The sequence below is a fragment of the Myxocyprinus asiaticus genome, chromosome 3, assembly GCF_019703515.2.
Source record: "Myxocyprinus asiaticus isolate MX2 ecotype Aquarium Trade chromosome 3, UBuf_Myxa_2, whole genome shotgun sequence".
Taxonomy (NCBI): domain Eukaryota; kingdom Metazoa; phylum Chordata; class Actinopteri; order Cypriniformes; family Catostomidae; genus Myxocyprinus; species Myxocyprinus asiaticus.
Window position 1 is genome coordinate 12,879,078 of NC_059346.1, and position 14,665 is coordinate 12,893,742.

Below are 14,665 nucleotides of genomic sequence, written 5' to 3' on the forward strand. Positions count from 1 at the left end.
TGCGGATCTTAATTTTTGAAGACTAAAGTGACAGGCTGGTTTTGAGTTTGTGAAGTACTTAGTAAAATGCAAAGTGTGTCTATAAGGGAACAAAATAATCATACATATATATATATATATATATATATATATATATATATATATATATATATATATATATATATATATATATATATTTTATTTTTTTTTGTTTGTTCTTTACTGAAGACAGTCAACATATGACAAGAAACCAAAGTGCTTAAAGGCAAAGGTCTTTTGCCATGTAACATACGTTTATTGAACAGAGGAGAGGTACAAACAGTTATTGCACTAAGTATAATTCAATAAATAAAGGAACATTGACTGAGATGTAGACCCTACATATCATCTAAAAAGAGAGTGGAGTATGAACTCTACAAAAGATGTGCTACATAACACTATTGAAGCAAAAATAAAGCTACACATTGCTCATAAGACCTAAATCTGAGCCAGGTTAGTTCCTTAAAGGTTCAGAAAGCAATTAAGACTTATGTGCAGTCCTTCAAAAACCTCACAATCTGAGGCTGTACATCATGGCTGCAGATTCTGATTTCAACAAATTAGTTATGATGTGCCAAAGGCTGTAAGTGTATGCCACACTGGTTACACTTTGAACTTCAGGCAATGTTCTCTTGCCATGTAGAGCAACATATTTCTACTTGCTAAGATAAACAAAGGATTTTCTAACAGAAAGCATATTTATGAATGCTTTTGGAATAAAAAAAACAATGTAAAAATTAGAATGATAAAACATGAATAAATGCTGTTCTTAAGACTGTTTCTTAGTTGTTCCTCTGTGTGTGTGTGTGTTTAATGAGATTTTAACTATACCGGCTTTCTACCTGTTTGACATAAGTACTCCTGAGAAAAGACTCATGTATCATGATACTTGGGAAGATGGAAATTCTTTAGATTTGGCATAAACACAGATTATGCTTCCATACAGATGGGTTTAATTTAACTGGAACGTCATACATACTGACAGCAATTAAATCACTGGAGATCGCCAAGTCACCGAACTTTTGGTTGCTATTAGGTGTTCTTACTCAACTGCAAATTCCAAAGGTATCCACTGTCTTGCGCATTTGTGTAAAGTTGAACTCATCATTGTAGCATTGCCAACAATTTCTGTCGCTCATTGACCATTAATAACTTCTGGTTGTTTTGTTGCTGAAAATCACTGTAAGTGTGAACGCCCCCTGAATGTTCGGTTTTGCTGCCTTGTGATTCCATTTTACTATGTCCCTGTAGGTCCTCTTCACAAGTGACAGTAACGTGGTGAAATTCACTCTAGTTGCAGCAGAAAAGCACAGGGCTTCCCTTCAGTTCTCATTATAGTTTTTATCAATAGTTTATAATTTGTTAAACTACTGATGCTTATCCTTAAGTGTAGTTTTCATCTTATTAAAGTAAGTGTGAAGTGCTTGATTGCTTTTTGGCATACATTTTTTAAAGGATTTAAAGGAATAACTGGAGGCCTGGGTAGCTCAGTGGTAAAAGAAGCTGGCTACCACCCCTGGAGCTCGCTAGTTCAAATCCCAGGGCGTGCTAAGTGACTCCAGCCAGGTCTCCTAAGCAACCAAATTGGCCCGGTTGCTAGGGAGGGTAGAGTCACATGGGGTAACCTCCTCGTGGTCGCTATAATGTGGTTAGTTCTCTGTGGGGCGCGTGGTGAGTTGAGCGTGGATGGCGTGAAGCCTCCACACGTGCATTGTCTCCGTGGTAACACACTCAACAAGCCACGTGATAAGATGCGTGGGTTGATGGTCTCACACGTGGAGGCAGCTGGGATTTGTCCACCGCCACCCGGATTGAGACGAATCACTACGTGACCACGAGGACTTAAAGTGCATTGGGCATTCCAAATTGGAAGAAAAAAAAAAAAAAAAGATTTAAAGGAATATTCTGAGTTAGTTAGTTACACTAAATTGACAGCATTTGTGGCAGAATGTTGATTACCACAAAAATGTATTTAGACTCGTTCCTCCTCTTTAAAAAAAGCAAAAATCGGGGTTACAGTGAGGCACTTACAATATAGGTGAATGGGGGGCAATTTTTTTAACGTTAAAATACTAACTTTTTCAAAAGTATAGCCACAAGACAAAGGATATGCGTGTAAACATGATTTGTGTGATAAAAATCACTTACAAACCTTTTCTGTGTAAAGTTAGACAATTTCGCAACTTCGTTACCATGACGATGTAATGTCAACAAACCCTAAAATGACAGTAAAAATTATAATTTAAACAACTTTCTGTTCAAATATTACATAAGTTTTAACATAAGTCGTAATGCAAGTGCTTTTACAAAATTATAAACTTAAAATTTCTGTTTAATTTGTCAGAATATTGGCTACGTTCACTTTCATTGTCCCCATTTACTTCCATTGTAAGTGCCTCACTATAATCTCGATTTTTGCTTTTTTTTTTTTTTTTTTTTTTTTTTAAGAAAAGGAGGAATGAGTCTGAATTAATTTTTGTGGAAATCAACATTATGCAACAAATGCTTTCAATTGAGGTTAACTTGTGGTGAACCCGGAACATTACTTTAAGTGATAGTTCACCCGAAAATGAAAATGTTATTTCATTATTTACTCATTATGACGTTGTTTTTCCAAACACATTTGACTTTCTTTCTTACATGGAACACAAAAGAGATGGTATGCTGAATATCAGCCTCAATCACCATTCACTTTCATTATATGGGGAAAAAATGCAATGAAAGTGAATGGTGGCTAACAATAACATTCTGCCTAAAACCTCCTTTTGTGTTCAATGGAAGAAAGTCAAGCAGATTTAGAAACAAAATGAGGAAATGACAATTTTCATTTTTAGGTTAACTATCCTTTAATTAAACACAGACTCATCCCATCCCCTCACCCTTGTTTAAACAAACTTGAGAGTGTCTGATAAATCTGATCCCACGTACAAGGACCTACCTTCAAACAACTAATCAAACCAGGGTCTAGTCCTGTCTCTTGGGGTCATTTTATAAGTAAAGGTTCATAGTCTTCAGAAAGGTCAAATATCATTATTATGGAGGCATCCTGACCTTCCAGTACAAAGGAGGTGTTTAGTTGCCATGAACATCTGAACCACTTAATTTCACAAATCCCTAGTCCAGAATCCGTCCAGGTGCAGCTCAATAAAAATTACCTGGGAGGTAGAGAAAGAGGGCAGGTGTTCAGATTCATGGTTATTCATATAATGTTGGCTTAAGTTGACAGGAACATCATGCTGTTAATTGAAATCCATACATGTGCATCAGAGGAGGAGCAAAATTCTGGGGCTAATTCTCACACATTTTACATCAGTGAATACTTCTCAGGGTAGGGTTATTTTTTGAAAGTTAGTTACTGCCCCGACCAATTCTTAAGATAAAACATCTATATATCTATATCTATATATCTATCTATATATATATATATATATATATATATATACACACGCACACACAGTATATTAGAAAATACAGTATGGTAACTCTTTAAAATAAGGTTACATTTGTTAACATTAGTTAATGCATTGGGTATCATGAACTAAAACTGCTATATTTTTAAATAGCATTTATAAATATTTGTTAATGGCATTTGATAAAAACTCAGTTACTCATTGTTAGTTTATGCAAGTTCATATTAACTAATATTAAAGGTGCACTCTACTTTTGCGTTTTACAGTGACACCTAGCAGCGTGGATGCAGAATCATTTAAAATCAATAGTTTTTAGTTACAGGTGCCTTTGTAGAAATTATCTATACACAGTCAGCCATGATTAATTTAATCCAAGAGTGAAAGTGTCCAATATCAAGGCGGTTACTGTGATTTAGCTATTAGTATTTGGCTGGTCATGTGATTCTAACATGGCAGCCCCCATGAGGAGACCCTCTCCATGTAGAATAAAACAGTTACAGGTTACAGATATGACTGAAGTCTTCATCGCATGTGATTGCTCATGATTTTATACCTTTGTTTCAAAATAACTATTAATTTCTTTAGGAGTACAACTTTCGCAATGAGGAAAAGAAGAAGAAAAAAGTGCACATTTAACATGTACAAATACTAATTTATGTTGAAATTAACAGTAACCAAGATTAACAAATGCTGTATAAATACTGCTCATTGTTATTCACGTTAACAAATTTAGTTAACTAATGTATAAATGGAACCTTATTGTAAAGTGTTTCTGTATATTATTTTTTTGTAGGATAAAATTCCTAATTTCCATATTTAGGTACTTGAAACTAACATATATAGCCATCGAAAACAAGCAGTAAGAATAGTTCACCCAAAAATTCAATCATTTACTCACCCTCATGCTATCCCAGATGTGTATGACTTTCTTTCTTCCTTCTGCTGAACACAAACAAAGATTTTTAGAAGAATGTTTCAGCTCTGTATGTCCTCACAATGCAAGTGAATGGTGACCAAATTTTGAAGCTCCAAAATGCTAATAAAAGCAGCATGACGGTATTCCAAAGACTCCAGTGGTTAAATCTATAGATGTGTCCCAAATGACACATAAAGTGTAGTATCATCCCAAAAGGAACACTTAACATTTTTTTACTACACGAAGTATTCACCTTGTAACAGCTGACGGAAGTGACATTTGAAGCACATGTGATGTGTTGCTGCTAGCTTTAGCATGTTAGCCAACCTTAGTTCAACACTTGTTTCTCAAACAATTTACATATTCACACAGCTTGGGGTGATGGTAAAGCATTCAACTCACATTTGTAAGGTGCTGTATCCACTGAAGTTTCACTAGCTGCTAAATTCTTAATTATTTACAACTGTTTGTCAGACCAGCAGTGCAGCCCGGTAACTCCGTGCCTTCCGCTATGTATGGCAAGCCGCATGCGCCGAGTGCATGAAGTGTCCAACATTCCACACTCCATTTTTTGATGGTTAAAAATGTGCATCATCTGGGTACTTCTTTTTGCTGTATTTTCAGTGTAAACGTACTACTAACACTACAAAATGGTGTAGAATAGTGCAAAAGTGTGCAGTTTGGGACACACCTAATATTTACGTTTTTTTTTTTTTACTATAAATTCTCTTCCCTGCCCAGTAGGTGGCCATATGCATGAAGTATGTGAATCACCAAAAAAAAAAAAAAAAGAATGTAAAAGTGTAAATGGAGATTGATAATAAAAAGAGATTTAAATATTGATCTGTTTCTTACCCACACTTATCACTTCTAAAGATATGGATTTAACCAATTGCTGCCTTTACGTGCTTTTGGAGCTTAAATACAGGTGCATCTCAATAAATTAGAATGTCGTGGAAAAGTTCATTTATTTCAGTAATTCAACTCAAATTGTGAAACTCGTGTATTAAATAAATTCAATACACACAGACTGAAGTAGTTTAAGTCTTTGGTTCTTTTAATTGTGATGATTTTGGCTCACATTTAACAAAAACCCACCAATTCACTATCTCAAAAAATTAGAATACATCATAAGACCAATAAAAAAAAACAATTTAGTGAATTGTTGGCCTTCTGGAAAGTATGTTCATTTACTGTATATGTACTCAATACTTGGTAGGGGCTCCTTTTGCTTTAATTACTGCCTAAATTCGGCGTGGCATGGAGGTGATCAGTTTGTGGCACTGCTGAGGTGGTATGGAAGCCCAGGTTTCTTTGACAGTGGCCTTCAGCTCATCTGCATTTTTTGGTCTCTTGTTTCTCATTTTCCTCTTGACAATACCCCATAGATTCTCTATTGGGTTCAGGTCTGGTGAGTTTGCTGGCCAGTCAAGCACACCAACACCATGGTCATTTAACCAACTTTTGGTGCTTTTGGCAGTGTGGGCAGGTGCCAAATCCTGCTGGAAAATGAAATCAGCATCTTTAAAAAGCTGGTCAGCAGAAGGAAGCATGAAGTGCTCCAAAATTTCTTGGTAAACGGGTGCAGTGACTTTGGTTTTCAAAAAACACAATGGACCAACACCAGCAGATGACATTCCACACCAAATCATCACAGACTGTGGAAACTTAACACTGGACTTCAAGCAACTTGGGCTATGAGCTTCTCCACCCTTCCTCCAGACTCTAGGACCTTGGTTTCTAAATGAAATACAAAACTTGCTCTCATCTGAAAAGAGGACTTTGGAACACTGGGCAACAGTCCAGTTCTTCTTCTCCTTAGCCCAGGTAAGACGCCTTTGACGTTGTCTGTGGTTCAGGAGTGGCTTAACAAGAGGAATATGACAACTGTAGCCAAATTCCTTGACATGTCTGTGTGGTGGCTCTTGATGCCTTGACCCCAGCCTCAGTCCATTCCTTGTGAAGTTCACCCAAATTCTTGAATCGATTTTGCTTGACAATCCTAAGGCTGTGGTTCTCTCGGTTGGTTGTGCATCTTTTTCTTCCACACTTTTTCCTTCCACTCAACTTTCTGTTAACATGCTTGGATACAGCACTCTGTGAACAGCCAGCTTCTTTGGCAATGAATGTTTGTGGCTTACCCTCCTTGTGAAGGGTGTCAATGATTGTCTTCTGGACAACTGTCAGATCAGCAGTCTTCCCCATGATTGTGTAGCCTAGTGAACCAAACTGAGAGACCATTTTGAAGGCTCAGGAAACCTTTGCAGGTGTTTTGAGTTGATTAGCTGATTGACATGTCACCATATTCTAATTTTTTGAGATAGTGAATTGGTGGGTTTTTGTTAAATGTGAGCCAAAATCATCACAATTAAAAGAACCAAAGACTTAAACTACTTCAGTCTGTGTGCATTGAATTTATTTAATACACGAGTTTCACAATTTGAGTTGAATTACTGAAATAAATGAACTTTTCCACGACATTCTAATTTATTGAGATGCACCTGTATTTTGCTACCCATTCACTTGCACTGTGAGGACCAACAGAGCTGAAATATTCTTAAAAATATTTGTTTACACAAGTCATACACATCTGGTATGGAAGATAATTTTCATTTTTGGGAGAACTATTCCTTAATGGAATTAGACTTGACCTAAACCTCACAGTAACTGAGATGCCTTTGTGCCAACTTTTTATGTAACAGGTAGCCCCAGTCTCCCTTGTAAATGGAAATAGTAATCTTTTCAATGTAAATAATATTAAAATTGTGTGTAAGAGAGATGGATGTGTGTTACAGACCAAGCACACTGCGTTTGCAGAGAGGACAGGTTTGCTGCAGGAGTAGCCAGGGATCAACACAATCTCTATGGAACTCATGGAGGCACGGCAACACCCTCAAACACTAAAGCACACCCGCACAGAGCCAGAAGTTGCTGTATTAGTCACATATTTATGATTTGAATTGCTTCTTAATAAATCAATAATACATAACCAGAGCAACAGAATAAGAATGAGCAAAGGATATATCACCTGGTTGTTGTTGTACTGCTCCAGACAAACTGCACAATTGTCCATCTCTACAGGCTGTGTCTGAATTGGGTCACACCTCAGTTTAGGCTTCCGGTACATCCTGGTTTTCAGTGCTGATAATCTCTTTAAAATGTCCTGCTTGAGGTGTGACTGTAAGACAAAGGGTTTATTTCCTTATTACTTATATTATTTACACTACCAGTCAAAGGCGCATTTGATTGAACTTGGGTTTCTCAAGATCTGACGTTTAAAAGCTTGAAATTAGTTTTGTAGACAAATATAAACTGTGCCTATGTTTGAATTTCTTTGCGAAACAGAAATTTGAAATGATGATGATTATTATTATTATTATTTGGAGTGGGATGGGAGAGTAAAGGACAAGCAACCAAACAGTGACCAACAAACATGGCACCTCATGAAGTTGATTAAGAGAATGTCCAGAGTGTGCAGAGCTGTAATCTTGCCAAAGGCTGGCTATTTTGAAGAATCTAAAATATAAGGTATGTTTTGATTTGTTCAACAATTTTTGGTCATTACATAATACCCATACTTCCACTTATGTTATTTCAGAGATTTGATAACTATTATTCTGAAATGTGGAAAAATGGTAATAATAAAGAATCAGTAGGTGTGTCCAAACATTTGAATGGTAGTGTATGTTATAAACATTAAATACGCTTACGACAAGATTTCCTACCTGTCTCCACCTAATATTGCTCATTCACATCTGAAATTTTGAAACTTTAAGTTTAAGTCCTAACTTGAACTCATAATAAACCTGTAAAAAAACAGGCCACAGTGTTCACCTCTGAATCATCATTAAACCGGTTGTCCTGGTACTGCCAGCGTGCTTGAACGATGACCCCCGTTAAGAGGACGAGGGCCACTAGAACGACAGTGTTCCACAGCTGCTGGAGGTATTTCTGGACACACAATGGACGGTAGGGACAATTACTGAGTACACCATGAAAACAGATAGAATAGTTCACCCAAAAATGAAAATTCTCTCATCATTTACTCATCCTCATGCCATCCCAGATGTGTATGACTTTCTTTCTTTTGTTGAACACAAATTAAGGTTTTTAAAGAATATTTCAGCTCTGTAGGTCCATACAATGCAAGTGAATGGTGGCCATAACTTTAAAGCTCCAAAAGGACATAAAGGCAGTAATCCATATGACTCCAGTGTTAAATCCATGTCTTCTGCAGAAATATGATAGGTGTGGGTGAAAATCCGATCAATATTTAAGTCTTTTTTTTATATATTAATTCTCCTCCCTGTCCAGTAGGTAGCGATATGCACGAATAATTAATTTGCCAAAAACAAAAGAAGAACAATGTGAAAGAAAAAGTGAAAGTGGAGATCGATTGTAAAAAAGTACTTAAATATTGATCTGTCTCTCACCCCCACTTAAATCACTTCTGAATATATGGATTTAACCAATTAAGTCATATGGATTACTTTTAAGCTGCCTTTATGTGCTTTTTAGACCTTCAAATTTCTGGCCACCATTCACTTGCATTGTATGGACCTACAGAGCTGAGATATTCTTAAAAAAATCTTCATTCATGTTCAGCAGAAGAAAGAAAGTCATATACATCTGGGATGGCATGTGGGTGAGTACATGATGAGAGAATTTTCACTTTTGAGTGAACTCTCTTTAAAACTATTTTTAAGTGTAAGATAATAATATGACAGTAATCCTGGATCATATGAGATGTCTTTATAGTTTTCATACGTGAACCTGAGAGTTGGTCTCCCCGGTGCAAATGACCCCCTGCCACTCTCCATACAGCCCACTTCTTGATCGCCCACAGCTGGACCAAAGGGTCAGGGTGGCCCCCTGTGACACCACATATAGAAATGTCACACTTTTACACTAATAAGCCATGTACCAAGTTGCAACATTCACAAAGTTAAACTGAGCAAAAAAGGATAAGATGTTATATTCAGCAGAACATCTTACCAGGCTTTCCTGTAGACAAGTTTTGTAAGTGATTTTTGCAGTTGCATGAAGGCCCCTAATTGAATAAAAGGCATGTTTCTAAATTCAGTAAATGCAAGAAGGTAGTAATGGCAAAAGGCAATCACATCCAGGCAGAATTCGGATCATTAACATGCCCAACACAATATCAGTAGATTTCATTCAACAGATTTTTAATGTAGTTGAAATCTGCTTACCTGAGGAGTGCTCCAATAAGCTTGGTGACATTTTCTGATGTCTGAATAACAATTATTGGCTTAGAGAGAACCTGAGAGAGGTCCATCTGTCGAGGAAGAACAGCTTGTCTTTAATTTTTCCTTTCCCTTTTCTAATAACCATCACTGCACCATCTAAAAGTTTATGGGACAGAACAGCAGAGCTCTTACCTCTCGGACAGTATTCTGGTTTAAAACCAGTATAATCAAAGCAGATGCACCCAAAACAAGAGCACGCTTCATCTATGGAGGAGAGAGCTGTCAGTTTGATCGCTACCTAATCACCATGTTTTAGTGTTCACAATGTACTTATTAAGTACCTTATTAACCACAGAGGCAGCAAAAGACTCCTGGTTGCTGTTACTAGAAACGGTGCCTTCCTCCATTTGGACAGGTACCACTCCAATCCAGGGGTTCTGATCACTTTTTTCAGTACTAGTTTCAGACGCTTCATCTTTTATCTGCAGAGAAAAAGAAAAGGTGCATGTTTCTGCTATACAGTGAGGTCCAAAAGTCTGAGACCACATTGCAAAGGTGGATATTTGAAACATTTTGGAAGTACAAGCTGTCAACAAGCAAAAAGGGTACTTACCAAATATTTTGACATTTTGAAATTCCTGTTCATCTTTCAATTCAGCTTTTAACTCAAATTGTTATGCTGATAATATACATTGCAAAAAAAAAAAAAAAAAAAAAAAAAAAATAATCTTCCACTTACCAGCTCACATTTTTAACCACTACATCTACACCACCACACATATTTCAGACACAGAGACCATAACATCATATGAAGAAAATGTTAAAATTGCAAATACAGCAGATTATGCATGCTGACTGACAACAATTTTAAAGCCAAAACAATAAACACGCAATAAAAACAATGAAATAAACCTAGGCATTATCAATGTATATGTGTGCATGCGTTGATCACTTACTAATTTGAAGTCTCCTTCGAGGTCATGTTTCTTTTTGCTGTGGTTTTCTGTGGGGTCGTTCTCCAGACTGCCCTGGACCACCTCACCCTGTAAAACATCCTGATGATCTTCCAGAAACACCTCTACAAATGCCATTTGTTTACTGGACACCAGCGGGCAAAACAACATCCAGAGCATTACAGAGAGACCAGCTAATGTGCTCATGGCTCCTGCTCAGCTGATGTCATAAGTCATAGTAAGTCATAGACTGAAAGTTTGAGCCATACTGACAGGACAGGCTCGATTCTGTCCACTCCTTCGGATGTATACAAAGCAGACGTCAAATTGAGTTCTTCTGCGGCTCGTTTTGCTGTAGTGAAACCGAAAAAAAGCTAGAAGGGAAACGTTTTTGTACAGCGGTAGTAAATCTATATATTCCCTCTAGGGGCGCTGTGTGGCCATTCATTCTGACACCTTAAGCTCCGCCCACTTCAGCAATTTTTCCATTTTTTTTTTATTTTTTATTATTATTTTTTTTTTTTTACAAATAAAAACATATCTCTTTCCTAATGTCTCGCACTTACACACCTTACAAAAAAGTACTCTGGCGGTATCATACTGGGAATATTAATTACTACAATTATTACATCACTTTATTACAATTATTGACATATTTAATATTCTTTTTTTCATTTTTAGTATATACCTTTTAATAACTCTAGTTTAATTAATGTTACTGATTACATTATGTTTTTAATTATTGTTGTAAATAATTCTGGTTCACTTTACACTAAAATTGTATTTCTTTACATTAGTTAACTACATTGGTTAACATAAACTGACAATGAGCATTTATTAATCTTGGTTAATGTTCATTTCAACATATAATTATTATTATTATTATTTATTTTTTTTACATTACAGGCTGTATAAATTATGAACTAACAAATGACCAATTTTAGAAATAAATGTTAACAAAGATTAATTCAGGCTAAAAATTGTTGTTCATTGTTAGTTCATGATACCTGGATTTACTAATGTTAACAAGTACAATATTAGCATTATTTCTATTTGTTAAATTTGGCGATGTTAACCGAAAAACACATACATCGGGTCTTTAGAGGTCTTTAGATGTCCTGGGTCTTTAGAGACCATGGGACCTCATTCCACCCCCTGTACCTCATCCATTTTTTGGAGTTGTGCCCAAACCTCTTTAGTATTCCTCAATCTATCTCTTATAAATAGTGTAACACAAAACAAAAAAAGTCAACATTCCAACAATTTTTTTTTAAATAATGGTTTAAGTACCAAAAGTGTATAGGGTCTTTAGAGACTCAAGGTATGTAAGAGTGTCATTTTTTTTCCGCACTTCCATAAATTATATTTTTATGATTATTTCATATCTATTTCAGTTTACAATCACAAGATATATATTTCTTTGTTTATTATAAGAGAAATGAGTACTATATTCATACAAATAAACACTATATCACGTTGACTTTCTGTGCAACAATGAATTATCAACATAGGTGAATTATCAGTATCTCATATGCATGTACACAAACATATCATACTTGTGGTTTCTTACTCAAGGTGGCGCTGATGTTTCAGTGATTGATTTGATTTACATCTGACACTGCTAGCTGAAGCGGTAACAACACTTAAGTAAACTATAGCAAGTGTAACACATGAACAGTACGATATGACTCTTGTCATTCAGGTGTACTATTGAAATTATGTAAATAGTGCATCTATTTAGACTCAATAAGTGCCTGAGAAAATACATATGTGTATTGTATATGTAACATAGGTGTAGCTGATGTTTATCTTATGTGTTATGTGTAGCTCAATATGTTTTTGACAGGCAGTTGCATCTCATGAAATTTCAGTGTGAAAATAATGAATCTTGTTCTAGATTAGTCCTGATTTGTTGCATTAGCTCTTTGATTTATGAAAAATACAACATCAAAATATATTTTATTTTATTATTTTGTAATTGTCTTGAAAATATTTGGAAAATGTGACACTATCTGGGCATTTTGTACATCTATTTTTGATAGATATAAGTGCAGGGACTATAAAGACCCGAATATGTAAGAGTGTGTGGGAAATTGAGTGGTGGTGGCGTAGTGGACTAAAGCACTGAACTAGTAAGCAAAAGGTTGTTGGTTCAATCCCCACAGCCACCACCATTTAACTCCAGGTTGCTCCAGGGGGACTGTCCCTATAATAAGGGCACTGTAAGTCACTTTGGATAAAAGCATCTGCCAAATGCATAAATGAAATTACCATGCATTTAAGGGTTAAAGGAATAATCCAGGTTCAAAACAAGCTCAATGGACAGCATTTGTGGCATAATGTTGATTACCACAAATAATAATTTTGATTCGTCCCTCCTTTAAAAAAATAAAATAAAATCTGGGTTACAGTGAGGCACTTTCAACAGAAGTGAAAGGGGCCAATTTTTGGAGGGTTTAAAGGCAGAAATATGAAGCATGTAATTCAAAGCACTTAAATTCTTCTGTTAATTTGTGTATTATCTGAGCTGTAAAGTTGTTTAAAGGGGTCATGAATTGAGAAATCAGATTTTCTGACTTATAAGAGGTCATAGTACTATTAAAACATACTGTAAGTTTCATTTTCCTGTGGATTCTTTTTCAAACAAGACGCAGGCTATGCAGAGAGACTTAAATTAAAAGTTGATGCAGTGCCAACTATATTGTACCCGACAGTGATGTAAGTGTGAGCCTCCATGTTAATTGTATTGCTTCATATGTTACAGACTGTTAGATATGTACTGAGTATTTGAATGTTTTAACCAAAATGTCCAAGCTTAATATTAAAACGATTCATGAGAATCTATTCGCTAAATGTATGTTGTTTAGTTTACTTTTGATTTGATCCCGGTGATTTCAGTCGAACGTGTATTAGTTTTAATGTGTGCTTCGTGTATCTTGTCGCATCCAGCTTTCAATAATAATTGCCCGTATGTTCTCGTTGTTTTACTTGAATAGTATAGAGTATATCATTTGACAGTTATAAATGTGCTATCACCAAGTATTTAAATTTTACTTGGCACTGTCATGCGTTACAAAGCATTTGTAAAACACGGAAATGTTTCACCGTTGGAAAATGCCCCAACTATGTAACAAGATAAACACCGTTATGTCGCGTCTTTGTTTAAACGAGAATAAAAAAGTAATACCTATTACACAAATAGACAAGGAATAAATATAATTTAGAGTGATTACTTACCACGCTGTCACAGACTGCAGTATCCGTGGTGTTTGTGGAGGGGGTTCATTTTCTTCAGATTCGGGATCAGACTCTGGCTCAAACATGTATGGCTGAATTCCTCCGGTTGCCACTTTTAAACCATCCGAACTTTTCAAAACAATTCCACGCGCGTACTGGCGGGGGCGTTGACACTTATTTCATATGCAAAGATGTTACCCAATCATAGCAGTGGGCGTTTACATTGAAATCTTAAAGGAGACACGACCCGAAAATTTAGCTCTTTAATCAGAGGGCCAAAAACAAGATAGAAAATGGACAATTATTTCTAAATTATGACTATTTTTGATGAAAAATCTTACTAACATTATATAAAATAAAATAAAATAAATTCAATGCACGACACCTTTAAATCATAATTTTTACAGTCATTTTAGGGTTTTGGGATTTGTTGACTACCGTGTCATGGCAACGAAGTTGTAAAATTGGCTATAACTTTGCACAGAAAAGGTTAGTAAGCGATTTTATCACACTAAAATCATGTTAACGCACATATTGTTTATGTCTGGGGGCTATACTTTTGAAACAGTGAGTATTTTAACCCCCCCCCCCCCCCCCCCCCGTCCCGTAAAATACGGGATCGTCCCGTATTTAAAGATCAAATGAAGCGTCCCGTATTGAATTAATACGGGACGCGATTTGTCCCGTATTTAAGCTGATCAGATGGTGTCACGGTGAAATTGTTCCAGATCGCCAATTTAACATTAATATAAGTTGAAAATTTGCCTACGGTGGGTAAGGGACCGTCTGAAAGCTCCACACATTGTGCTAAAACGTGCTAATACTGTGGAGGGTGTGGTAAGGGACCACAAATGGTTAGTTTTTCTATAAAAATGTTCAATAAGATCAAACAATGTATGAATACAATCATAAAGACAAGTACAG

General features: G+C 36.0%; 1 protein-coding gene across 2 annotated transcripts; it reads right to left on the minus strand.

The window, feature by feature from the left end:
* Positions 1-235: 235 nt before the first annotated feature.
* On the minus strand, positions 236-13,853 carry LOC127418762 (RING finger protein 215-like). Of its 2 annotated transcripts, none has more exons than XM_051659574.1 (11): positions 13,742-13,853; positions 9,893-10,594; positions 9,744-9,815; positions 9,555-9,640; positions 9,340-9,394; positions 9,112-9,216; positions 8,179-8,295; positions 7,373-7,522; positions 7,142-7,244; positions 4,327-4,367; positions 236-3,173 (listed from the first exon to the last, which is right to left on the minus strand). In XM_051659574.1, the coding sequence occupies exons 2-11, from the start codon at positions 10,121-10,123 to the stop codon at positions 3,123-3,125; spliced, it is 1,011 nt and encodes a 336-aa protein (XP_051515534.1). In that variant the 5' UTR covers positions 10,124-10,594; positions 13,742-13,853; the 3' UTR covers positions 236-3,122. The 2 variants fall into 2 exon arrangements, with proteins under 2 accessions (XP_051515534.1, XP_051515523.1); XM_051659563.1 differs by lacking the exon at positions 13,742-13,853 and having other exon boundaries at positions 9,893-10,033; positions 10,508-10,933.
* Between the last annotated feature and the right edge of the window lie 812 nt (positions 13,854-14,665).